The sequence below is a fragment of the Ranitomeya imitator genome, chromosome 6, assembly GCF_032444005.1.
Source record: "Ranitomeya imitator isolate aRanImi1 chromosome 6, aRanImi1.pri, whole genome shotgun sequence".
In the NCBI taxonomy this organism is placed as follows: domain Eukaryota; kingdom Metazoa; phylum Chordata; class Amphibia; order Anura; family Dendrobatidae; genus Ranitomeya; species Ranitomeya imitator.
The window spans coordinates 212,667,653-212,694,356 of NC_091287.1; the positions used below are offsets into that span (position 1 = coordinate 212,667,653).

General features: G+C 43.7%; 1 protein-coding gene across 2 annotated transcripts in view; it reads right to left on the bottom strand.

Moving 5' to 3' along the window:
- The window catches only part of COL15A1 (collagen type XV alpha 1 chain), a 1,189,398-nt gene that overhangs the window by 297,089 nt on the left and 865,605 nt on the right, over positions 1-26,704 (bottom strand). For both annotated transcript variants that reach the window (XM_069730463.1, XM_069730464.1), the window contains 3 exons: positions 10,745-10,813; positions 10,613-10,654; positions 9,057-9,090 (listed from right to left, as the gene is read on the bottom strand). In XM_069730463.1, coding sequence (XP_069586564.1) covers positions 9,057-9,090; positions 10,613-10,654; positions 10,745-10,813 — 145 coding nt within the window. The remainder of the gene's footprint in view (positions 1-9,056; positions 9,091-10,612; positions 10,655-10,744; positions 10,814-26,704) is intronic.

The following is a 26,704-nucleotide window of genomic DNA, read 5'->3' on the forward strand; positions in this document are numbered from 1 at the left end:
CTGTTCATGCATTGGGTTTTCTTGTTCTTATTGGAATGTGCACCTTGTAGATGCAGAGTGAAGGCAGCAAAATAACAAATGTACACATATGGACAAGGAGTATAAGGCTATGTGCCCATGTTGTGGATTCGTGTGCAGATTTTTCCGCACCGTTTTACCTGCGGATTTACCGTGGATTTCCTGCTTTTTTTGTGTGGATTTCACCTGCGGATTCCTATTGAGGAGCAGGTGTAAAACACTGTGGAATCCGCACAAAGAATTGACATGCTGTGGAAAATACAACGCAGCGCTTCCACGCGGTATTTTCCGCACCATGGGCACAACGGATTTGGTTTTCCATAGGTTTACATGGATCATTTGTCGAATCATCGGCCTTCAGAAAGTGTTTGCGACCATCAGGTGTGAGCATTGGTACACAGTTCCATACAGTGCTGCTGAGCCATATTCTACAACTGTTGAAAACACAGACTATAGCACCAATTACTCAACTAGCTATAGAGAAACGACAGCCCATCTTTACTTTAAGAAATGATGGTAAGCTGGACCAGAAAATTGCTAGAACCTCAAAGGTACAGTCAAGTACAGTCATGAAAACAATCAATCACTATTATGAAACTGCTTCTTATGAAGATTGTCCCAGGAAAGGAAGACCACAAATTACCTTTGATAAAAAGGATAAGTTAATCATACTGTAGTTACTAGTGATGAGCGAGCACTAAAATGCTTGGGTTCTCATTGTTTGGGTTGAGCAAATTAGAATGCTCGGGTGCTCGACCCGAGCAAAGAGCCCAATGTATGGGAAACGCGAGCATTTTTCCGGCGGCCTCCCCCGGCAGTCTGCAAAGGGACTAGAAATTGCAGAAATCGATGGGAACAGTGCTCAAATGACATGGGAACAGCATGGGGAAGACTCCTGGAAGCATTTCTGACTTCCATGTCACTGTTGTGAACAATGTTGTCAAGAGTCTTGCGCCACTTTTACAGACTCAATATAAAACATACAAAAACAAAAACAAAATCAATTTTCCTGGGAAATATGTTAAGTAACATCCTTTCCAGGGTAATGACTTGTATATAAGGCAAAGCAAATAACCAAAGCCAAAAATGCTCCTCCACACCTTGGGCTAGGTTCACATGTAGTGTTTTTGATGCGCTTTTGAGCTTTAGCATTGCTTTCAACCAAGACAAATGCATTCAGTGGGTCATGTCATTTTAACATTTTACAACCATATTTGGCCACGTGGTGTGTGACACATCATCAGACACATCCTATTTCATTTATGAAGGAGGGACTCAAAGTCACAAAGGCTATTTTTATAAAGCCATCAGGCGGCCTTTACTATTCTTAAAGGACCAGCAGTCAGCTCTCACTATTCTTAGAGCCATCAGCCGGCTATGCTTTGCTGTTCCCATTATTAAAGAGTAGGTCTCCTATAATGTTATTGTATATGCAGTGAGTGGCATGGCTGCCCAAAATTTGGTAGCACCCCAATACCCCTTTGAAGAGACATACAGGAGGGCCTCCTGAAAACAATGTTCCCATTATTAGGAAGTGGGTCTCCCATAGTGTTTTCCTATGCAGTGAATGCATGGGCTGCCAAAAATTTGGAGGCACATCAATGCCCCTTTGAAGAGAAGTAGATGAGGGCCTCATGTAAAAACGTTCCCATTATTAGGAAGTGGGTCTCCCATAGTGTATGCCTATGCATTGAAGCAACGGCCGCCAAAAATGTGGAGGAACTCCAATGCCTCTCGGGTGAGACGTAGAGGTCAGAGAGCCTTCTGAAAGCAATGCTCCAATTATTAGGAAGTGGGTCTCCCATAGTGTTTTCCTATGCTGTGAATGTAAGGGCTGCCAAAAATTTGGAGGAACTCCAAAGCCCCTTTGAAGAGACGTAGAGGAGGGCCTTATGAAAAAATGTTCCCATTATTAGGAAGTGGGTCTCCCATAGGGCTTACCTATGCAGTGAATGTAAGGGCTGCCAAAAATTTGGAGGCACTCCAATGCCCCTTGGAAGAGACGTGGAGGAGGGCCTCATGAAAAACGGTTTCCAATAGATAGGAGCCGATCTCCTATACTTGTAATACCCATGCACTATGTGTTTGGGCTGATAAACTTTTACCCATGGGGGTATACATAAACATACTGTCTAACAAATAGTTTTTACATAAACACCCTTTAAAAAAAAATAATGTGGGTGTTGCTTCACAAACCACGATCACCCTGGTGATATGGTGGTGGAGAATGAGGAAGAAGAGAAGGAGGAGGACAACAGAAAATAGACAAAATCAGGAAGCGTATACCCATGTGTGGGTGTGAAGAGGTGCATTGTAATAGACCTCCCCCCCCAAAAAAAAAGAGACTGGATTTGATTTTATGTTACCCTGCTATCATTCGGTGGTGTTGAGAAGTCTGTAACAATCCAGCCCTTGTTCATTTTTATAAGAGTCTGCCTGTCAGCATTTTCAGTTGACAGGCGGATGTGCTTATCAGTTATAATTCCACCAGCGGCATTTAAAACCTGCTCTGACAAAACACTAGCGGCAGGGCAAGCCAGGACCTCCAAGGCGTAGAGAGCCAGTTCATGCCACGTGTCCAGCTTGGATACCCAATAATTATAAGGCACGGAGGACGTTGGTACGGTCAGCAAGGTACTAACTCAGCATCTTCCCAAACTTTGCACTCCTTGTGAGAGTACCCCGTGCCTCAAGGCCTGGTGATGGGAGGGTCTGTGAAAACTCACCCAGAACTTTGACTGTGTTTCCCTGCCTCTGCTGGATTGGAGTGGTCTCTCTTGCCTGTATTCCTTGGTTGTCCAACGAACTGTGACCTCTGCCCCCAGCATCTTCAGATGGGAATTTTTTTTCATAATTCCACAACAAGTGCCTTCTGATAGTGCCCTATTTTAGTAGACCTGTCCGCCTCAATAATAAGAGATAGAAAGTTCTCCTTGTAGCTTGGGTCTAGAAGTGTCACCAACCAGTAATGACACTCACCCAAAATTTTGAGAATGCGAGGGTCACGGGAAAGGCAGCATAAGAAACCAAGAGGACGACTGAGGTTATTCTCCTCCTCCTCCTCCCTGTCATCAGGCCATCCACGCTGAACAGACGGTATGACAGTTGTGCAGGTAGTACCGTCTATAGTGAATAAAATTAGCTCCTGTTCTTCCTCCTCCTTTTCTTCCTCATTGTCACCCAATCCACGTTGGGATGAGATGAGGCTGGGCTGTATGTAATCACCCTGTATGGTGCCTTGCTCCATCTCATCATGCTCCACCTGCAATGCATCCTCTTTGATTGTGAGCAGAAAGCGTTTCAGAACACAGAGAAGCGGGATGGTGATGCTAATTATGGTGTCATGGCAGCTCACCATCTTAGTGGAGTCCTCACAGATTTGGAAGATGGTACATATGTCTGACATCCATGTCCACACCTGAGGTCTTATGTGTTGAGTCTGAACTGAATACAGACGGCCTTGCTGATGCTGGAAGTCAACAACCGTCCTCTTCTGCTCACAAATCCTATCTAACATCTGCAGTGTCTATTTCCAATGCGTGGGGACATCACACCAGTCGGTGAGCCAGAAGCAAAAAAAGCTGCTGAATAACGGCAAGGGCGGTGGATGCTGTAGCTGACTTTCTAAAATGGGCACACAGGCAGCATAATTTGACAAGCACATACGGCAGCTCCAGGTAGGTTTTGAGAAACCACTGAACCACGAGGTTAAGCACATGGGCCAGGCATGGTACGTGTGTGAGCTCGCCTCGCAACCGCCACCAGGTTCTGGCCTTTGTCACACAAGACCATGCCTGGCTGGAGGTTCAGCGGTGTCAGCCACAGATCTGCCTGCTCTTTCAGAGCTGTCCACAACTGTTCAGCATTGTACGGTTTGTCACCTAAGAATATTAGCTTCAACACAGCCTGTTGCCACTTGGCTGAGGCAGTGCTTCCAACCTTGTGACTGATGTGGTCATTTCGGAGATAGAGACTGAAGAGGAGGAGAAGGATGATGAGGTGAAGGAGCTATAGAGTGTGGGGCAACCCTGATTGACTTGGGCCCGCAGTCCGCAGCGTTTGGAGGTTGTGTTCCATCCCAAGGTCCAACTGAGTCCTGACTTCCACTATGTTAACCGAGTGTGCCATCAGTGAGATGTACCATCCCTGCCCACAAGCACTTGTCCATGTGTCCATGGTTAGGTGGACTTTCCCAGTAACTGCATTGTTGAGGACATGGCTAATGTTGTGGGACACGTGCTTGTGTAATGCGGGGACAGCACACCGGGAGAAATAGTGGCAGCTGGGGACCAAGTACCGAGGGACGGCCGACGCCATCAGGTTGTGGAAAGCTTCCATCTCCACAAGCCTAAAAGGCAACATTTTGAGCGCAAGCAGTCGCAAAATGTCTGAATTTAGTAGTGTGTCCTGTGGGGCGTTGGCTGCATATTTGCTCTTGCTTTCCAATGCAACTGAATGCTGCGTTGGGGCAAGGATGTTTACATGCTTGCTGATGGTGCTAGTTGAATGTGTGCAACGACAAGTGCAGGGCAGGAGACATCTTCATGTGCACCATGGACAGGGGATTGGCTTGCACTCACAACATCGGAAGAAGCAGTGGTGTCACCTGCAGACACTGTCCCTGGACCCTGGGGTTCAGCCCACAAAGTCGGGTGCTTTGCTGCCATGTGCCTGATCATGCTGATGGTGGTCAGGCTGGTAGTTTTGCTACCCCTGCTGATGCTGGTCTGGCAGGTGGTGCAAATGGCCTGTTTGGGGTTATAAGCAGAGTCTTTAAAAAAACAACCAGACTCGGGAAGAGCTAAAAGTAGGACTGGCAACTTCCGTTGTGTTGGTGTTACGGGGAATGGTTGACCGCCTTCTGTCTGCAGCCACCACACTGCTTTTTCCTGCCTGTTGAGGTCCTCCTGACTTTCTGACATTTGTGTCTCATCATCGTCCACCTCTTGTGACACGTTCCCACCGTCGCCTTCTCGTGACCGTGGCTACTCAAATATTTGGGTATCGCTACATGCGATCTCCTCTTGCCCCGCTTCAAGTGGACTGGGCGAGAGACCTGAATCTATAAATGGAAAAGTGGACAGCTCTTCGGAGTGTCCAAGTATGGGATCAGTTGTCTCCAGGCACTCGTCATTGTGGGAAGGAGGATCAGGGTGAGGAATATGCGGTCCAGACTCACGGCTACTGAGATTTGACCACGTGGAAGACAGGATGGTGGCAAAGTGACTGGAAGCATTATCCGCTATCCAACCAACAACCCTTTGACACTGCTCTGGGTTCAATAGTGGTATGCTGAGATCCCCTATTAATTGGGACAGGAAGGTCGGGCGAGAAGATGCGGGTATTTGTTGTGGCACAATTTCAGCTTGCCCATGGCCTCAGCCTAAGCCTCTGCATGCATCATCACCATCACGTCCAGTTTCTCATCCCTTGCCATGCGCCTTGCCCATTTTAAATGGAGGACAATATTTTCCACGTTCACAACAAATGACTGAATTTGGAGCAAACTTATATATGTGATCCGTGTGACGGACAAACCACAGTTTTAAATAATTGGCCTGTAGGTAACTATTTTTCCCAGCAAACTGTTTCAATAACTTTGCTAACACACTGCAACAAAATTTAAAGGGAGGCCAGAAATGGCAGAATTTGGAGCGCATTTTTTTTAAATCTCTAATCAGTGTGTGATGGACAAATTGCAGTTTTAAATAGCTGGCCTGTAGGTAACTATTTTTACCAGCAAACTGTTTCTATAACTTCGCTAACACACTGCAACAAAATTTAAAGGGAGGCCAGAAATGGCAGAATTTGGAGCAAACTTTTTATCTCTGATCCGTGTGTGACAGAGAAACCACAGTTTTAAATAGGAGGCCTGTAAAAAAATGTATTCCTGGCCCCTGGTAGCTGGGGCTATGTCTACAAATATCTGTCATAGCAGCAGAAGACAGAACTGGAATGAACCCTCTTGCTGTATGCACTGCAGTCTGCCACATACATTGCCTGTCTGCCTAGCACTGACATATCTGCAACTTTATTAGTCCTCAGAAGGACTGTTAATTGAGATGGATGTGTATAATATATGGTATACCCACATTAAGTAAGAACCAAGCAAATCTCTCCCTAGCTCAGCATCAACTCTCCCTACACTGTCTGATTCTGTAGTAGATTGTGACGAACATGGTGGTGCCAGGTCTGATATAGACCTGATGATGCTGTGCGGCCAGCCAATCACTGTATTGCCACAACCAATATGGCTGCAGCATTACAGTGTGTGGTAGACAATCCCTGCATGTTCATTGGCTCTCTAAAGAGTGCCAAACATGCAGGGCATGGACACAAGCTCTCGCTGAGCAACCCCGGAAATACTCGGTGAGCTCCGAGCATCTCGTGCAGTGAGATGCTCAGGTGAGTAACGAGTAGTGGCGAGCATGCTCACTCATCTCCAATAGTTACCAGTTAAGGAACCGTAAATTGACAGCACCACAGATAATAGCCCTCATAATTGATGCATCTCAACATCAATTGTCCAGAGGAGACTTCCAGGAGCAGGCCCTTCTGATCAAATTGATGCAAAAAAGAAAAAAATTAAGATTTGTGGTACTAACTGCTATGTCTTTGTAATAGGCAGAAAAGGCGATCAAATGGTTTCTACATGAGTGCATGGAGGGTGAGATGTGATGCTGTGGAGCTGCCTTGCTTTTGACACTGTTGGTAATTTATTCCATATTCAAGGCACACCAGCCATTCCATGTGACTACCTGATGAAGCAGAATAAGAGATTACCAAGAGTCTGTAAAGCTTTCAGCAGAGTAAAAGGAGAGTGTATTAAGAAATATAAGATTTAACACATTTTGTTCTGTTTCACATGTGTATAGTTCATTTACTCATTGTTTCCATATGTGTTCTTCGTGGTTGTACTCTTTAGTCTTCATGCTCAATATGCACTTTCCAATGAGAACAAGGTAAACCATTGCAAGAACAGGCAAGCTTGTCCAAACTTTTGACTGTTACTGTATTTTATAATTGTCCTTTCACAGTACTTAAGTTCAATTTTAATATTAAAAGCATAATATTATGTAACTGGGCTAACTCATGGAAATGTCAAATGTATCATAAAAAAGACATTATGCAGGAAAAGGTGTGTGTAAACTTTTCATTGATACTAGAGTACTGGTTCTGTAAGTCCATATTACAAGCAGAACACTGACTAGATTGGCTGTGGTAGAACAAACATATATTCATCTGTTTTCTTACTACACTATAGTTGTTTCCCTTTAAATACCAAAGAATGCTATTTATCTGCAGACAGTCAATGTGCAGGTGGAGTGATTACAATGTGCTAGCGAGCTCACTGTGCAGTATCTGGTGCGTGGTCATTGTCCCCTGTGTCGCCCAGATGACAGATGTGAGAGACTTCATTTTCTATGTACAGTCATTCTTCTAGTAAGTCATTCAGACATGTTTAAAATGCTATTTACCACTATGTCTGCAGGCAAACAGGGTTTGGTTTTTTTAAGCTGACAGGTTTCCTTTACATTTTTGGTATATAATTTCTTGGTCTCTCTTCCTTAAAAATTAATTTAGAAAGGAAAAATGTAAGCAAACATTTCAATATCTAAGTTTTCTAGTTTTCACACTGGCACCATCATACCTCTTCTTTTAGATCACTTGTCAGCTTTGCGGAATATATTTGGACAGCACAAGCAGTATAACCATTATTACAAGGAAAGCAAATTAATAACTACACTGTGTGCAGAAACATTAGGCAAGTGAGAATTTTGACCATATCATAATTTTTGCATGTTTTCCAAACCCAAGCTGTATTAACTTGAATGCTTAATGGATGACGTGTATCAGGGTATGTGAAATGAGGGTGGATGAGACCTAATGATAACAACACTCTTTTTCAAAGAGTGCAGAATTATTAAGCAGCTTGATTTTCTCAGGCAAAAGAAAGAGATTTAACTGACTCTGAAAAGTCAAAAATTGTTAAATGTTTCACAGACGGATGGAGCACCCTTGTTCTTGATACGATATTGGAATGGCCTAAACTCAATTGAGAACTTGTGTGTCCTTCTTGTAAGGGAGATTTACAGTGAATGAAAACAGTACATCTCTCCGAACAGTATCTGGGAGGCTGTGGTTGGTGCTGCCCGAAAGATGTGATCGTCTCACAGATTAAGGAACTGACATAAGGTTGGCTAAATTGGTCACTGAGATTTTTTGTAAAATGTCATATAATTGTATTTTTGTACATTTTAAGTTTTTTGATTATTACTCTTACTAGAACAGATGAAAATAAACATTTGAGATGGGAAAATTACATCTTCCATTTAGTTGCATAATAATTCTGCACACTATTAGTTGTCTAATGTTTCTGCACACGTAGATATTCTCCTAAGAAAAACAAAACCTCACTTTGTCTTTCTTAAAAATTCAGGGTTCAGGTTTAATAACCCTTTGGATTGACCCACCACGCTGTACTTGTTCAGTAATAAATTTACTTATGTAAAAATAATTGCCTAATAATGTCGCACCCAGTGTAGATAAGGCAGGATAGTAACACTGTCTCTAAGGGTACCGTCACACAGTGCAATTTTGATCGCTACGACGGCACGATTTGTGACGTTCGAACGATATAGTTACGATATCGCAGTGTCTGACACGCTCCTGCGATCAGGGACCCCGCTGAGAATCGTACGTCGTAGCAGATCGTTTGAAACTTTCTTTCGTCGTCTAGTGTCCCGCTGTGGCGGCATGATCGCATGGTGTAACATATATCGTATACGATGTGCGCATAGTAACCAACGGCTTCTACATCGCACATACGTCATGAAATTATCGCTCCAGCGTCGTAGATTGCAAAGTGTGACAGCAGTCTACGACGCTGGAGCGATATTGTTACGATGCTGGAGCGTCACGGATCGTACCGTCGTAGCGATGAAAATTGCACTGTGTGACGGTACCCTAAGACTGCACTGCACCACTTCCCGGAGACTGTATGTTCTTATTTTTCAGGTAATAATCAATTGACGTACCACATGTTTGAGACACCTCTCCAGATGTATGAACCTGCAAGAAACAAGAATCATTTTACATTGTAGTAGTAATAATATCCAAGCTAGTTCTATATGTATTTTGTTTTGCTTATGGTATAATTAATCTACAAAACGTGCAATGATAATACAATGGATTAAGTGGGGCATTGATCTGTCTGAAAAGAACCTGTCTGCGAGACATTACTAAAGAAACTAGAGGTCTGGCTCGAAGTCTATGAGCAATGGTGAAAATGGTAGCTCTTTTGCATAAATTTGAGATGCCAACGCAGAATACCAAGCTTTAAAGCCACATTCAAACTAGCCTGGCAGTGCTTCGGTAGGGTGTGAATATACTCATTATAACGTAAAATTTTATTTAGTTTTTATACAGCCATACCACATATTCCATTAGTAGAACAGGTTCCTTTTAGGTTTCCTGTATTTGCCTTATGTATTTTTGCTTGAGTTAAATGTCGTTGTTCTCCTGAATCTGGTGTTGTCTTTCTTTTCAGAAACTAGCAAGGGCTGCAGGAAGACAATCCTCAGTAAAGGAGTCCTGTTTGTGATGGGTGGTAAGTATAAAACTTCATGTTTATTAGAAAACCTAAAAAGCTATTTAGCTGGACATAAAAGCCACAAATATACTAGAAATGTATGCATAGCCGAGGTGTATATAATACCTATTTCCAATATTTTATACCATAAACATGTTTTATAAAAAAAAAATCTAGGTCTTAAAGTGAACCTGTCATCAGGATTTTTCTAAGTAATCGACAGGAATTGTCAAGTTGGTGCCGTTATACTGATTAAATGATGCCTGGGGTGAAGAGATCAGTCTTGTGGTTGTTGTTTAAAGTTTAGAGATAACGAGATGCTCGTGCGGCCTGTGGGGGGGTGTCTTTTTTCTGTGCTGTGGCCTCATCATCAGCATCATTCTGGGCTTAAATGACAGGTCTCTTAACTTTCATGCCTTCTAGTTTAAATAATGCGCCTGTGCATTTTCTATTGTGGTCTTCAGAAAATTATTTTTTGCTCCAGCAAAATTGCAGCGGCGGCGCATGTGCCGTAGCATCTATTAGCAAGCGATGCTCTCAGTCTGCGCATGCGCTGATCGCTGTGTTCCGGGGACCAGTATGAGATCATTGCTTGGTTCAGCGGCAACGATAACCTCTTCTTGATGCTTAGGGCAGCATTAAATACAGCCTTTTGTACACAAAAAGTCTATGGACTAACTATACGCTCATCTGGATGAGCCCTAATAGTACTTTTAGAATTTGGATTTTTTTTGTTTTACATCATGATTTTTAAGGGCTTATCCACTAAATGCAGTGATCATGTGCTGTCCCCACCAGAAGAAGTAGTAAGGAGACCGGAAAGGGACGACCCGGACAGCGGTATTGCAAATCTGTGGCAGATTGGTAGAGAAATATGTATTTTTTATTTTTGAGACCATAGTGGTCCTAAGAAAGAAAACAGGATTTGGACAGTCCCTTTAAATATAGATAAGCTTTTTTAATGGATTCATTTTTCCCGTGGACATGCCTTGTGTAACTTACCGGTACTTTGCAGTTTGGTCTTCGAGGGATTGGAAAGATATTCTAAGTAAAAATCAGAAAGTCAGACATTTAAGTTAAACTATCACTTTTAACTTTACAATTTATTAACAATATTACTAAGCTTATACTTACTCCTTTGATGTTTAAAGGAGGACCTGGTGGGCCTGGAGGGCCTGGTAGCCCCGGTAGTCCTCGAGGACCCTGTCAATTATTAAAAATTATTATGATAACTATTAGTCATTTTGTTGTTTGTAGGGGTTTGTCAAAGATTAGATAAGCGAGTCTGTATGTTTTTTTTTTTTTTTGGGGGGGCAGTCATTCTCGTTTGAGAACACGGCAAAGCTCGGAAGGGAACGTGAGCTATTTGATGTGTGACATTTTATTCCATATATATTTCTTAGGCCCAAATTTTTAGTTTTCACAAGAATAAAAGAATAAATTGCAGAATTGATTGTGGGGTGCATTTTCTCTTGAGTAAGCCAATGTCCCACATGTGGCCAGAAAGTAATATTTAGCCCCTTTACCCCCAAGGGTGGTTTGCACATTAATGCCCAGGCCAATTTTTACAATTCTGACCACTGTCCCTTTATGAGGTTATACTATGGAACGCTTCAACGGATCCCAGTGAGTCTGACATTGTTTTCTCGTGACATATTGTACTTCATGATAGTGGTAAAATGTATTTGATATTACCTGCGTTTATTTGTGAAAAAAACGGAAATTTGGCAAAAATTTTGAAAATTTTGCAATTTTCCAACTTTGAATTTTTCTGCAATTAAATCACAGAGATATGTCACACAAAATACTTAATAAGTAACATTTCCCACATGTCTACTTTACATCTGCACAATTTTGGAACCAAATTTTTTTGTTGTTAGGCAGTTATAAGGGTTAAAAGTTAACCAGCAATTTCTCATTTTTCCAACACCATTTTTTGGGGGGACCACATCTCATTTGAAGTCATTTTGAGAGGTCTATATGATAGAAAATAACCAAGTGTGACACCATTCTAAAAACTGCACCCCTCAAGGTGCTCAAAACCACAGTCAGGAAGTTTATTAACCCTTCAAGTGTTTCACAGGAATTTTTGGAATGTTTAAATAAAAATGAACATTTCACTTTTTTTCACAAAAAATTTACTTCAGCTCCAATTTGTTTTATTTTACCAAGGGTAACAGGAGAAAATGGACCCCAAAAGTTGTTGTATAATTTGTCCTGAGTACGCTGATACCCAATATGTGGGGGTAAACCACTGTTTGGGCGCATGGTAGAGCACGGAAGCGAAGGAGCGCCAATTGACTTTTCAGTGCAAAATTGACTGGAATTGAGATGGGACGCTATGTTGCGTTTAGAGAGCCACTGATGTGCCTAAACATTGAAACTCCCCACAAATGACACCATTTTGGAAAGTAGACCGCCTACGGAACTTATCTAGATGTGTGGTAAGCACTTTGACCCATTAAGTGATTCACAGAAGTTTATAATGCAGAGCCATAAAAATAAAAAATCATATTTTTTCACAAAAATGATCTTATCGCCCCCAATTTTTTATTTTCCCAAGGGTAAGAGAAGAAATTGGACCACAAAAGTTGTTGTACAATTTGTCCTGAGTACGCTGATATGCCATATGTGGGGGTAAAACACTGTTTGGGCGCAAGGGAGAGCTCGGAAGGGAAGGAGCGCCGTTTGACTTTTCAATGCAAAATTGACTGGAATTGAGATGGGACACCATGTTGCGTTTAGAGAGCCACTGATGTGCCTAAACATTGAAACCCCCCACAAGTGACACCATTTTGGAAAGTAGACCCCCTAAGGAACTCATCTAGATGTGTTGTGAGAGCTTTGAACCCCCAAGTGTTTCACTACAGTTTATAATGCAGAGCCGTGAAAATAAAAATTCTTTTTTTTCCCACAAAAAGTATTTTTCAGCCACCAGTTTTGTATTTTCCCAAGGGTAACAAGAGAAATTGGACCACAAAAGTTGTTGTCCAATTTGTCCTGAGTATGCGGATACCCCATATGTGGGGGTGAACCACCATTTGAGCACATGGGAGTGCTCGGAAGGGAAGGATCACCATTTGGAGTGCAGACTTAGATGGAATGGTCTGCAGGCGTCACATTGCATTTGCAGAGCCCCTAATGTACCTAAACAGTAGAAACCCCCCACAAGTGACCCCATATTGGAAACTAGACCCCCCAAGGAACTTATGTAGATGTGTTGTGAGAACTTTGAACCCCCAAGTGTTTCACTACAGTTTATAACGCAGAGCCGTGAAAATAATTTTTTTTTTTCCCACAACAATTATTTTTTAGCCCCCAGTTTTGTATTTTCCCAAGGGTAACAGGAGAAATTGGACCCAAAAAGTTGTTGTCCAATTTGTCCTGAGTACGCTGATACCCCATATGTTGGGGTAAACCCCTGTTTGGGTACACGGGAGAGCTCAGAAGGGAAGGAGCACTGTTTTACTTTTTCAACTCAGAATTGGCTGAAATTGAGATCGGACGCCATGTCGCGTTTGGAGAACCCCTGATGTGCCTAAACAGTGGAAACCCCCCAATTATACCTTAAACCATAATCCAAACACACCCCTAACCCTAATCTTAATGGTAACCCTAACCACACCTCTAACCCTCACACACCCCTAACCCTAACGGGAAATTGGAAATAAATACATTTTTTTTTCATTTTTTAATTTTTCCCTAACTAAGGGGGTGGTGAAGGGGGGTTTGCTTTACTTTTATAGTGTGTTTTTTAGCGGATTTTTATGATTGGCAGCCGTCACACACTGAAAGACGCTTTTTATTGCAAAAAATATTTTTTGCGTTACCACATTTTGAGAGCTATAATTTTTCCATATTTGAGTCCACAGAGTCATGTGAAGTCTTGTTTTTTGCGGGATGAGTTGACGTTTTTATTGGTAACATTTTCAAGCATGTGACATTTTTTGATTGCTTTTTATTCCAATTTTTGTGAGGCAGAATGACCAAAAACCAGCTATGCATGAATTTCTTTTGGGGGAGGCGTTTATACCGTTCCGCGTTTGGTAAAATTGATAAAGCAGTTTTATTCTTCGGGTCAGTATGATTACAGCGATACCTCATTTATATTTTTTTTTTATGTTTTGGCGCTTTTATACGATAAAAACTATTTTATAGAAAAAAAAAATATTTTTGCATCGCTTTATTCTGAGGACTATAACTTTTTTATTTTTTGCTAATGACGCTGTATGGGAGCTCGTTTTTTGCGGGACAGGATGACGTTTTCAGCAGTACCATGGTTATTTAAATCAGTCTTTTTGATCGCATGTTATTCCACTTTTTGTTTGGCGGTACGATAATGAAGCGTTTTTTGCCTCTTTTTTTTTTACGGTGTTCACTGAAGTGGTTAACTAGTGATATCGTTTTATAGGTGGGGTTGTTTCGGACGTGGTGATACTAAATATGTGTACTTTATTGTTTTTTTTTTATTTAGTTAAAGAAATGTATTTATAGGAACAAATTTTTTTTTAAGGAATTTTTTTTTTACATTTTTTTTACACATGTGAATATTTTTTTATTACACTATAACATTGCCCCAGGGAGGGCATCATGTTATAGTGTAAGATCGCTGATCTGACACTTTGCTGTGCACTGTGTCAGATAAGCGATCTGACGTGCACTCCTGGAGGCTTCCCAGCGCCTGCTCTGAGCAGGCGCAGTGAATCCACCTCCCTGCAAGACCCGAATGCAGCGGCCTTTTTGGATCCGGGCCTGCCGCAGGGAGGAGGAGGTAAGAGACCCTCGCAGCAACACAATCACATCGCATTGCTCCGGGGGTCTCAGGGAAGCCAGTAGGGAGCCTCCTCCCTACGCGATGTGTTATGAAAGGCAATTCAGTATCACAATGGACATGGAGGTCAGAGCACATACAGTGATCTGACAATAACCCAAAATAATAGAACGAGCTCTGAGACGTGGGAACTCTGCAGACCGCAATCCCTAATCCTCTCCAAACACAACTAGAGGCAGCCGTGGATTGCCCCTAACGCTCCCTATGCAACTCGGCACAGCCTGAGAAACTAACTAGCCTGAAGATAGAAAAAATAAGCCTACCTTGCCTCAGAGAAATACCCCAAAGGAAAAGGCAGCCCCCCACATGTAATGACTGTGAGTAAAATGAAAAGACAAACGTAGGGATGAAATAGATTCAGCAAAGTGAGGCCCGATATTCTAGACAGAACGAGGATAGGAAAGATAACTTTGCGGTCTACACAAAACCCTAAAGAAAACCACGCAAAGGGGCAAAAAGACCCTCCGTACCGAACTAACGGCACGGAGGTACACCCTTTGCGTCCCAGAGCTTCCAGCAAAACAAATAGACAAGCTGGACAGAAAAAATAGCAACAAATAGCAAAGAAGCACTTAGCTATGCAGAGCAGCAGGCCACAGGAATGATCCAGAGAAACACAAGTCCAACACTGGAACATTGACAGGAAGCATGAATCAAAGCATTAGGTGGGGTTAAGTAGAGAAGCACCTAACGACCTCACCAGATCACCTGAGGGAGGAAACTCAGAAGCAGCAGTACCACTTTCCTCCACAAACGGAAGCTCCCAGAGAGAATCAGCCGAAGTACCACTTGTGACCACAGGAGGGAGCTCTGCCACAGAATTCACAACAGTACCCCCCCCTTGAGGAGGGGTCACCGAACCCTCACCAGAGCCCCCAGGCCGACCAGGATGAGCCACATGAAAGGCACGAACAAGATCGGGAGCATGGACATCAGAGGCAAAAACCCAGGAATTATCCTCCTGAGCATAACCCTTCCATTTAACCAGATACTGGAGTTTCCGTCTTGAAACACGAGAATCCAAAATCTTCTCCACAATATACTCCAATTCCCCCTCCACCAAAACCGGGGCAGGAGGGTCAACAGATGGAACCATAGGTGCCACGTATCTCCGCAACAATGACCTATGGAAGACGTTATGTATGAAAAAAGAATCTGGGAGGGTCAGACGAAAAGACACAGGATTAATAACCTCAGAAATCCTATAAGGATCAATGAAACAAGGTTTAAACTTCGGAGAGGAAACCTTCATAGGAATATGACGAGAAGATAACCAAACCAGATCCCCAACACGAAGTTGGGGACCCACATGGCGTCTGCGATTAGCGAAACGTTGAGCCTTCTCCTGGGACAAGGTCAAATTGTCCACTACATGAGTCCAAATCTGCTGCAACCTGTCCACCACAGTATCCACACCAGGACAGTCCGAAGACTCAACCTGTCCTGAAGAGAAACGAGGATGGAACCCAGAATTGCAGAAAAATGGCGAAACCAAGGTAGCCGAGCTGGCCCGATTATTAAGGGCGAACTCAGCCAAAGGCAAAAAGGACACCCAGTCATCCTGATCGGCAGAAACAAAGCATCTCAGACAGGTTTCCAAGGTCTGATTGGTTCGTTCGGTCTGGCCATTAGTCTGAGGATGAAAAGCCGAGGAAAAAGACAAGTCAATGCCCATCCTACCACAAAAGGCTCGCCAAAACCTCGAAACAAACTGGGAACCTCTGTCAGAAACGATATTCTCTGGAATGCCATGCAAACGAACCACATGCTGGAAGAACAATGGCACCAAATCAGAGGAGGAAGGCAACTTGGACAAGGGTACCATATGGACCATCTTAGAAAAGCGATCACAGACCACCCAAATGACTGACATCTTTTGAGAGACGGGAAGATCTGAAATAAAATCCATAGAGATATGTGTCCAAGGTCTCTTCGGGACTGGCAAGGGCAAAAGCAACCCACTGGCACGAGAACAGCAGGGCTTAGCCCGGGCACAAATCCCACAGGACTGCACAAAAGAACGCACATCCTGCGACAGAGACGGCCACCAAAAGGATCTAGCCACTAACTCTCTGGTACCAAAGATTCCAGGATGACCAGCCAACACCGAACAATGAACCTCAGAGATCACTTTATTTGTCCACCTATCCGGGACAAACAGTTTCTCCGCTGGACAACGATCAGGTTTATTAGCCTGAAATTTTTGCAGCACCCGCCGCAAATCAGGGGAGATGGCAGACACAATTACTCCTTCCTTGAGGATACCCGCCGGCTCAGATAAACCCGGAGAGTCGGGCACAAAACTCCTAGACAGAGCATCCGCCTTCACATTTTTAGAGCCCGGAAGGTACGAAATCACAAAGTCAAAATGGGCAAAAAACAGCGACCAACGAGCCTGTCTAGGATTCAAACGCTTAGCAGACTCGAGATAAGTCAGGTTCTTATGATCAGTCAATACCACCACGCGATGCTTAGCTCCTTCAAGCCAATGACGCCACTCCTCGAATGCTCACTTCATGGCCAGCAACTCTCGGTTGCCCACATCATAATTCCGCTCAGCAGGTGAAAACTTCCTGGAAAAAAAAACGCATGGTTTCATCACTGAACAATCAGAACCTCTCTGCGACAAAACAGCCCCCGCTCCAATCTCAGAAGCATCAACCTCGACCTGGAACGGAAGAGAAACATCAGGTTGACACAACACAGGGGCAGAAGAAAAACGACGCTTCAACTCTTGAAAAGCTTCCACAGCAGCAGAAGACCAATTGACCAAATCAGCACCCTTCTTGGTCAAATCGGTCAATGGTTTGGCAATACTAGAAAAATTGCAGATGAAGCGACGATAAAAATTAGCAAAGCCCAGGAACTTTTGCAGACTTTTCAGAGATGTCGGCTGAGTCCAATCATGGATGGCTATGACCTTAACAGGATCCATCTCGATAGTAGAAGGGGAAAAGATGAACCCCAAAAATGAAACCTTCTGCACACCAAAGAGACACTTTGATCCCTTCACAAACAAAGAGTTAGCACGCAGGACCTGAAAAACCGTTCTGACCTGTTTCACATGAGACTCCCAATCATCCGAGAAGATCAAAATGTCATCCAAGTACACAATCAGGAATTTATCCAGGTACTCTCGGAAGATGTCATGCATAAAGGACTGAAACACTGATGGAGCATTGGCAAGTCCGAATGGCATCACTAGATACTCAAAATGACCCTCGGGCGTATTAAATGCAGTTTTCCATTCATCGCCTCGCCTGATTCGCACCAGATTATACGCACCACGAAGATCAATCTTGGTGAACCAACTAGCCCCCTTAATCCGAGCAAACAAATCAGATAACAAAGGCAAGGGGTACTGAAATTTAACAGTGATCTTATTAAGAAGGCGATAATCTATACAAGGTCTCAGCGAACCATCCTTTTTGGCTACAAAAAAGAACCCTGCTCCTAATGGCGACGATGACGGGCGAATATGCCCCTTCTCCAGGGATTCCTTCACATAACTGCGCATAGCGGTGTGCTCAGGCACGGATAAATTAAACAGTCGACCTTTTGGGAATTTACCACCAGGAATCAAATTGATAGCACAATCACAATCCCTATGCGGAGGTAGGGCATCGGACTTGGGCTCATCAAATACATCCCGGTAATCAGACAAGAACTCTGGAACCTCAGAAGGGGTGGATGACGAAATTGACAAAAATGGAACATCACCATGTACCCCCTGACAACCCCAGCTGGACACCGACATGGATTTCCAATCCAATACTGGATTATGGGCTTGTAGCCATGGCAACCCCAACACGACCACATCATGCAGATTATGCAACACCAGAAAGCGAATATCCTCCTGATGTGCAGGAGCCATGCACATGGCCAGCTGGGTCCAGTATTGAGGCTTATTCTTGGCCAAAGGCGTAGCATCAATACCTCTCAATGGAATAGGACACTGCAAGGGCTCCAAGAAAAACCCACAACGCTTAGCATATTCGAAGTCCATCAAATTCAGAGCAGCGCCTGAATCCACAAACGCCATGACAGAATATGATGACAAAGAGCAGATCAAGGTAACGGACAGAAGAAATTTTGACTGTACCGTACCAATGGTGGCAGACCTAGCGAACCGCTTAGTGCGCTTTGGACAATCAGAGATAGCATGAGTGGAATCACCACAGTAGAAACACAGCCCATTCAGACGTCTGTGTTCTTGCCGTTCAACTCTGGTCAAAGTCCTATCGCACTGCATAGGCTCAGGTTTAAGCTCAGGTAATACCGCCAAATGGTGCACAGATTTACGCTCACGCAAGCGTCGACCGATCTGAATAGCCAAAGACATAGACTCATTCAAACCAGCAGGCATAGGAAATCCCACCATGACATCCTTAAGGGCTTCAGAGAGACCCTTTCTGAACATAGCTGCCAGCGCAGATTCATTCCATTGAGTGAGCACTGACCATTTTCTAAATTTCTGGCAATATACCTCTATCTCATCCTGACCCTGACAAAGAGCCAGCAAATTCTTTTCTGCCTGATCCACTGAATTAGGCTCATCGTACAGCAATCCGAGCGCCAGGAAAAACGCATTGATATTACTCAATGCAGGATCTCCTGGCGCAAGAGAAAATGCCCAGTCCTGAGGGTCGCCGCGCAAAAAAGAAATAATAATCAAAACCTGTTGAACTGGATCACCAGAGGAACGAGGTTTCAAGGCCAGAAATAACTTACAATTATTTTTGAAACTCAGAAACTTAGTTCTATCTCCAAAAAACAAATCAGGAATAGGAATTCTTGGTTCTAACATAGATTTCTGATCAATAGTGTCTTGAATCTTTTGTACTCTTGCCGAGAGCTGATCCACAAATGAAGACAGACTTCTAATGTCCATCGCTACACCTGTGTACTGAACCACCCAAATGTCTAGGGGAAAAAAAAGACAAAACACAAAGCCAAGAAAAAAAAATGGTCTCAGAACTTCTTTTTTCCCTCTATTGAGAATCATTAGTACTTTTGGCTTCCTGTACTGTTATGAAAGGCAATTCAGTATCACAATGGACATGGAGGTCAGAGCACATACAGTGATCTGACAATAACCCAAAATAATAGAACGAGCTCTGAGACGTGGGAACTCTGCAGACCGCAATCCCTAATCCTCTCCAAACACAACTAGAGGCAGCCGTGGATTGCGCCTAACGCTCCCTATGCAACTCGGCACAGCCTGAGAAACTAACTAGCCTGAAGATAGAAAAAATAAGCCTACCTTGCCTCAGAGAAATACCCCAAAGGAAAAGGCAGCCCCCCACATGTAATGACTGTGAGTAAAATGAAAAGACAAACGTAGGGATGAAATAGATTCAGCAAAGTGAGGCCCGATATTCTAGACAGAACGAGGATAGGAAAGATAACTTTGCGGTCTACACAAAACCCTAAAGAAAACCACGCAAAGGGGCAAAAAGACCCTCCGTACCGAACTAACGGCACGGAGGTACACCCTTTGCGTCCCAGAGCTTCCAGCAAAACAAATAGACAAGCTGGACAGAAAAAATAGCAACAAATAGCAAAGAAGCACTTAGCTATGCAGAGCAGCAGGCCACAGGAATGATCCAGAGAAACACAAGTCCAACACTGGAACATTGACAGGAAGCATGAATCAAAGCATTAGGTGGGGTTAAGTAGAGAAGCACCTAACGACCTCACCAGATCACCTGAGGGAGGAAACTCAGAAGCAGCAGTACCACTTTCCTCCACAAACGGAAGCTCCCAGAGAGAATCAGCCGAAGTACCACTTGTGACCCCAGGAGGGAGCTCTGCCACAGAATTCACAACAGCGATGCTTCCCTATACCGCCGGAACACTGCGATCATGTTTGATCGCAGTGTGCTGGGGGTTAATGTGCCAGGGGCGGTCCGTGACCGCTCCTGGCACATAGTGCCGGAGGTCAGCTGCGATGGTCAGCTGACACCCGGCCACGCTCCCCCCTTGAGCGCGGCCGATCACGTATGACGTACTATCCCGTCGGTGGTCATACGGGTCCACCCCACCTCGACGGGATAGTACGTCCGATGTCAGAAAGGGGTTAAGCACATGTCAGGGCTTGGAGGGGAAGGAGAACCATTTGACTTTTAGAATGCAAGTTTTGATGAAACATATTACGAATGCAATGTCACTTTTTTATGTTGCATAACATATGATCCATGATATGACCAACTACAACACATACAAAATTACATTCGGTAAAATCAAACTGAGATATTACATTTCCGCAAAAATTTTGCTTTTGCCCCAAATTGCTAATTAGAGAAAATGGACCATAAAATTTTTTAAAAATTTCTCCTGAGTACACTGATACCCTATATGTGGTCAGAAACTACATTCACAAATATAAATAAGTACATTGCAGTAACCATTGCAATGAGAATGTTGGCTCTACATCTCTATTTTTCCACTAGGCAGGGCTCGGGAGGTAAGATGCGATATTTGACTTTTAGGCCGGCATCAAACTTAGTGTAGGGAAATATGGTCCGCTTTTTACAGGCGTAATATGCAGAAAAGTTCCTGAACAGTGATCCGTATTCAACGCGAGGATGCGATTTTTTTCTCTCTAAAAATTATCCGTGTGTCATCCGTATGGCGAGATTTTATCGCTGGCTTGCAAAATGGACATATGGATCCAAGGGCTCAAATATTTGTGAAAATATATACAGTATATACTAGATGGTGGGCCGATTCTAATGCATCGGGTATTCTAGAATATGCATGTCCACGTAGTATATTGCCCAGCCCACGTAGTATATTGCCCAGCCACGTAGTATATTGCCCATCCACGTAGTATATTGCCCAGCCACGTAGTATATTGCCCAGTTACGTAGTATATTGCCTAGCGACGTAGTATATTGCCCAGCCACATAGTATATTGCCCAGTTACGTAGTATATTGCCCAGTGACGTAGTATACAGCACAGAGCCACGTAGTATATTGCCCAGTGACATAGTATATTGCACAGCGACGTAGTATACAGCACAGAGCCACGTAGTATATTGCCCAGTTACATAGTACATTGCCTAGTGACGTAGTATATTGCCCAGCCACGTAGTATATTGCCCAGTTACATAGTTTATTGCCCAGAGACGTAATTTACAGCAAAGAGCCACGTAATATATTGGCCAGTCACGTAGTATATTGCCCAGTGACGTAGTATACTTCCCAGTGACGTAGTATATTTCCCAGTGACGTAGTATACAGCACAGAGCCACGTAGTATTTTGCCCAGTTACTTAGTATATTGCCCAGTGACGTAGTATACAGCACAGCGCCACGTAGTATATTGCCCAGCTACGTAGTATATTGCCCAGCCAGGTTTGTCACAGGTTAAAAAATAAAAAATAAACATATACTCACCTTTCCGAGGGAGCCCTTGTAATCCACAGCAGCTTCCGGTCCCAGGGTTGGTATCAGCGCAGGACCTGTGATGACGTCGTGGTCACATGACCGTGACGTCATGGCAGGTCTTTGTAGTGCAGGTGAGCAGGGCCTGTGATGATGTCGCGGTCACATGACCGTGACGTCATGGCAGGTTCTTCTGCCACTGGAACCTGCAACGGAGGATGGCAGCCTGCGCGAGCGGCAACGGAGGGTGAGTATAGCCGGCTTTTTTTAATTATTATTATTATTTTAACATTACATTTTTTACTATTGATGTCGCATAGGCAGCATCAATAGCAAAAAGTTGGGGACACACAGGGTTAATAGCGGCGGTAACGGAGTGCGTTACCCGCGGCATAATGCGGTCCGTTACCACCAGCATTAACCCTGTGCTAGCGGTGACCAGAGGGGAGTATGCAGGCGGCAGGCACTGACTGCGGGGAGTAAGGAGCGGCCATTTTCTTCCGGACTGTGGCTGTCGCTGATTGGTCGCGGCAGCCATGACAGGCAGCTGGCGAGACCAATCAGCAAATGAATAACCGTGACAGACAGACAGAAGGACAGACGGAAGTGACCTTTAGACAATTATATAGTAGATATATATATATACCGTATATATAGATAGATAGATATATATAGATATATAAATAAAAGCTCAAAAAAAGAGGCAGCACTCCATTTCTTCTTTGAAAATGTGGAAGATTTAATTAATCCACTTGTCTGGGCGACGTTTCAGCTCCATCTGAGCCTTTCTCAAGCCTTGTCCTAAAGCCAAATTGGATATAATTCCACACCAAGCATAAAAAAGGGGGTGGACAAAAGTATTGGCACTGTTCAAAAAATCATGTGATGCTTCTCTACTTTGTGTAATTAACAGCACCTGTAACTTACCTGTGACACCTAACAGGTGTTGGCAATAACTAAATCACACTTGCAGCCAGTTGACATGGATTAAAGTTGACTCAACCTCTGTTCTGTGTCCTTGTGTGTACCACATTGAGCATGGAGAAAAGAAAGAAGACCAAAGAACTGTCTGAAGACTTGAGAAACCAAATTGTGAGGAAGCATGAGCAATCTCAAGGCTACAAGTCCATCTCCAAAGACCTGAATGTTCTTGTGTCTACCGTGCGCAGTGTCATCAAGAAGTTTAAAGCCCATGGTACTGTGGATAACCTCCCTAGTTGTGGACGGAAAAGAAAAATTGACAAGAGATTTCAATGCAAGCTTGTGTGGATGTTGTATAAAGAACCTCGACTAACATCCAAATAAGTTCAAGCTGCCCTGCAGTCCGAGGGTACAACAGTGTCAACCCGTACTATCTGTCAACGTCTCAATGAAAAGGGACCCAGGAAAACCCCACTTCTTACCCCGAGACATAAAAAAGCCAGGAGTTTGCCAAAACTTACCTGAAAAAGCCTAAAACGTTTTGGAAGAATGTTCTCTGGTCAGATGAGACAAAAGTAGAGCTTTATGGGAAAAGGCATCAACGTAGAGTTTACAGGAGAAAAAAAAGAGGCATTCAAAGAAAAGAGCACGGTCCCTACAGTCAAACATGGCGGAGGTTCCCTGATGTTTTCGGGTTGCTTTGCTGCCTCTGGCACTGGACTGCTTGACCATGTGCATGGCATTATGAAGTCTGAAGACAAACAACAAATTTTGCAGCATAATGTAGGGCTCAGTGTGAGAAAGCTCGGTCTCCCTCAGAGGTCATGGGTCTTCCAGCAGGACAATGACCCATAACACACTTCAAAAAGCACTAGAAAATGGTTTGAGAGAAAGCACTGGAGACTTCTAAGGTGGCTAGAAATGAGTCCAGACTTGAATCCCATAGAACACCTGTGGAGAGATCTAAAAATGGCAGTTTGGAGAAGGCACCCTTCAAATATCAGGGACCTGGAGCAGTTTGCCAAAGAAGAATGGTCTAAAATTCCAGCAGAGCATTGTAAGGAACTCATTGATGGTTACCAGAAGCGGTTGGTCGCAGTTATTTTGGCTAAAGGTTGTGCAATCAAGTATTAGGCTGAGGGTGCCAATACTTTTGTCTGGCCCATTTTTGGAGTTTTTTTGTGAAATGATCAATGTTTTACTTTTTGCTTCATTCTCTTTTGTGTTTTTTTCATTTAAGACAAATTAAATGAAGATAATAATAACAAAGAATTTGTGTTTGCAATCATTTCCAGGAAGAAACTGAGTATTATCTGACAGAATTGCAGGGGTGTCAATACGTCTGGATAAATATATATATATATATATATATATATATATATATATATATATATATATATGTATATAGGAACAGCACAACATTTCTACTTATCTTCGGGTGCAAGGCCCCAGGCAACCAGTTCAACGATTGCACCAAGTTTGTGAAAGCTCAAAAACAGAGGCAGCACTCCATTTCTTCTGTGAAAATGTGGAGGATTTAATCAACCCACTTGTCTGGGCGACATTTCGGCTCCATCTGAGCATTTCTCAAGCCTTGAGTAAGTGGTTGGATGCACATCTCCTGCCACTAGTTTCTTTGACTCCTAGGCATATACGTGACACGAAGACAGTGGTTACCATGTCACGGATATTAACTGGTCGCAATCTCTGTCTGTCATGGAATCCAAGTCGCTGATTGGTCTCGCCACCTGCCTGTCATGGCTGCCGTGACCAATCAGCGATGGCCACAGTCCGATTAGTCCCTCCATACTCCCCTGCAGTCAGAGCTCGGCGCCCGCTCCATACTCCCCACAGTCACCGCTCACACAGGGTTAATGCCATTGGTAACGGACCGCGTTATGCTGCGGGTAACTCACTCCGTTACTGCCGCTATTAACCCTGTGTGACCAAGTTTTTACTATTGATGCTGCCTATGCAGCGTCAATAGTAAAAACATCTAATGTTAAAAATAACAAAAAAAATAAAAAAATCATATACTCACCTTCCGCCGCCTTTCCCGCTCCTCGCTACGCTCCGGTAACCGCTCCATGCAAGCGGCAAGTTCCGGTGGCAAGGATAGTATGGGAGGACGTGCCATGACGTCACGGTCATGTGACCGCAACGTCATCACAGGCCCTGCGCGAGAAGGACCTGCCATAAGGTCACGGTCATGTGACCGTGACGTCATCACAGGTCCTGCGTTAAACCAATTGATAAAATAACCACATACTGTATGTGCACTAATAAAACCATCACCAAAACACTAACATACTAAAGAAAAAGGCCAGGATGGTGCCAAGCCCTTCACTCCACTGGGTGCACCCTACCTACCAGCGTCCCTGCTCCTCGTCGACTCTCCCTGCTACCCCTACCAATGTCCATCTCATAGATTAAACCGTCAGTGGGTGTCACACCAACAAGCAATACATTGACAGGGGACTGGCCCGGTGGTGCAGCTGACTATATCGCTCAAATACACCAAATCTGACTAAGCTAAGTAACCCTTTAATATCTGTTTCACTCCTGATGAACCTCTTATAATTGGAAGAGGGGAAACGCATTGAGTTTTAAAGGGATGCATTTGATCTTGAGAGGATACATCGAGTGACATTGACTGTTAACCCCTTACTGACATCGGACGGGATAGTACGTCCGATGTCAGCTACCCTGCTGACGCGGTGAGCCCGCATCAAAGCCGGGACATGTCAGCTGTTTTGACATGTGCCCGCAATAGCGGCGTGTGAAATCGCGATTCACCCGCCGCTATTAACTAGTTAAATGCCGCTGTCAAAGGCAGACAGCAGCATTTAACTACCGCATTCGGCCGGGCGGCCGGAAATGACGTCATCGCAGACCCCCGTCACATGATCGGGGGTCGGCGATGCTTCTCCATTGTAACCATAGAGGTCCTTGAGACCTCTATGGTTACTGATCGCCGGTAGCTGTGAGCGCCACCCTATGGTCAGCGCTCACAGCACACCTGCAATTCTGCTACATAGCAGCGAACAGCAGATCGCTGCTATGTAGCAGAGCCGATTCTACTGTGCCTGCTTCTAGCCTCCCATGGAGGCTATTGAAGCATGGCAAAAGTTAAAAAAAAAAGTTACAAAAATGTGAAAAAAATAAAAAAATTATAAAAGTTTAAATCACCCCCCTTTCGCCCCAATCAAAATAAATAAAATATCAAATCTACACATATTTGGTATCGCCACATTCAGAATCGCCCGATCTATCAATAAAAAAAAGCATTAACCTGATCGCTAAACGGCGTAACAAGAAAAAAATCGAAACGCCAGAATTACGTTTTTTTGGTCACCGCGACATTGCATTAAAATGCAATAACGGGCAATCAAAAGCACGTATCTGCACCAAATTGGAATCATTAAAAACGCCAGCTCAGCACGCAAAAAATAAGCCCTCAACCGACCCCAGATCATGAAAAATGGAGACGCTACGAGTATCGGAAAATGGCGCAATTTTAAAAAAAAAATTTTTAGCAAAGTTTGGAATTTTTTTTCACCACTTAGGTAAAAAATAACCAAGTCATGTTAGGTGCCTATGAACTCGTAGTGACCTGCAGAATCATAATGGCAGGTCAGTTTTAGCATTTAGTGAACCTAGCCAGAAAGCCAAGCAAAAAACAAGTGTGGGATTGCACTTTTTTTGCAATTTCAGCGCACTTGGATTTTTTTTCCCGTTTTCTAGTACACGACATGCTAAAACCAATGATGTTGTTCAAAAGTACAACTCGTCCCGCAAAAAATAAGCCCTCACATGGCCAAATTGATGGAAAAATAAAAAAGTTATGGCTCTGGGAAGGAGGGAGTGAAAAACGAACACGGAAAAAAGAAAAATTCCACGGTCATGAAGGGGTTAATATGACGGTTTGGTGTGCCCTAGGGTGGGGAAGTATGT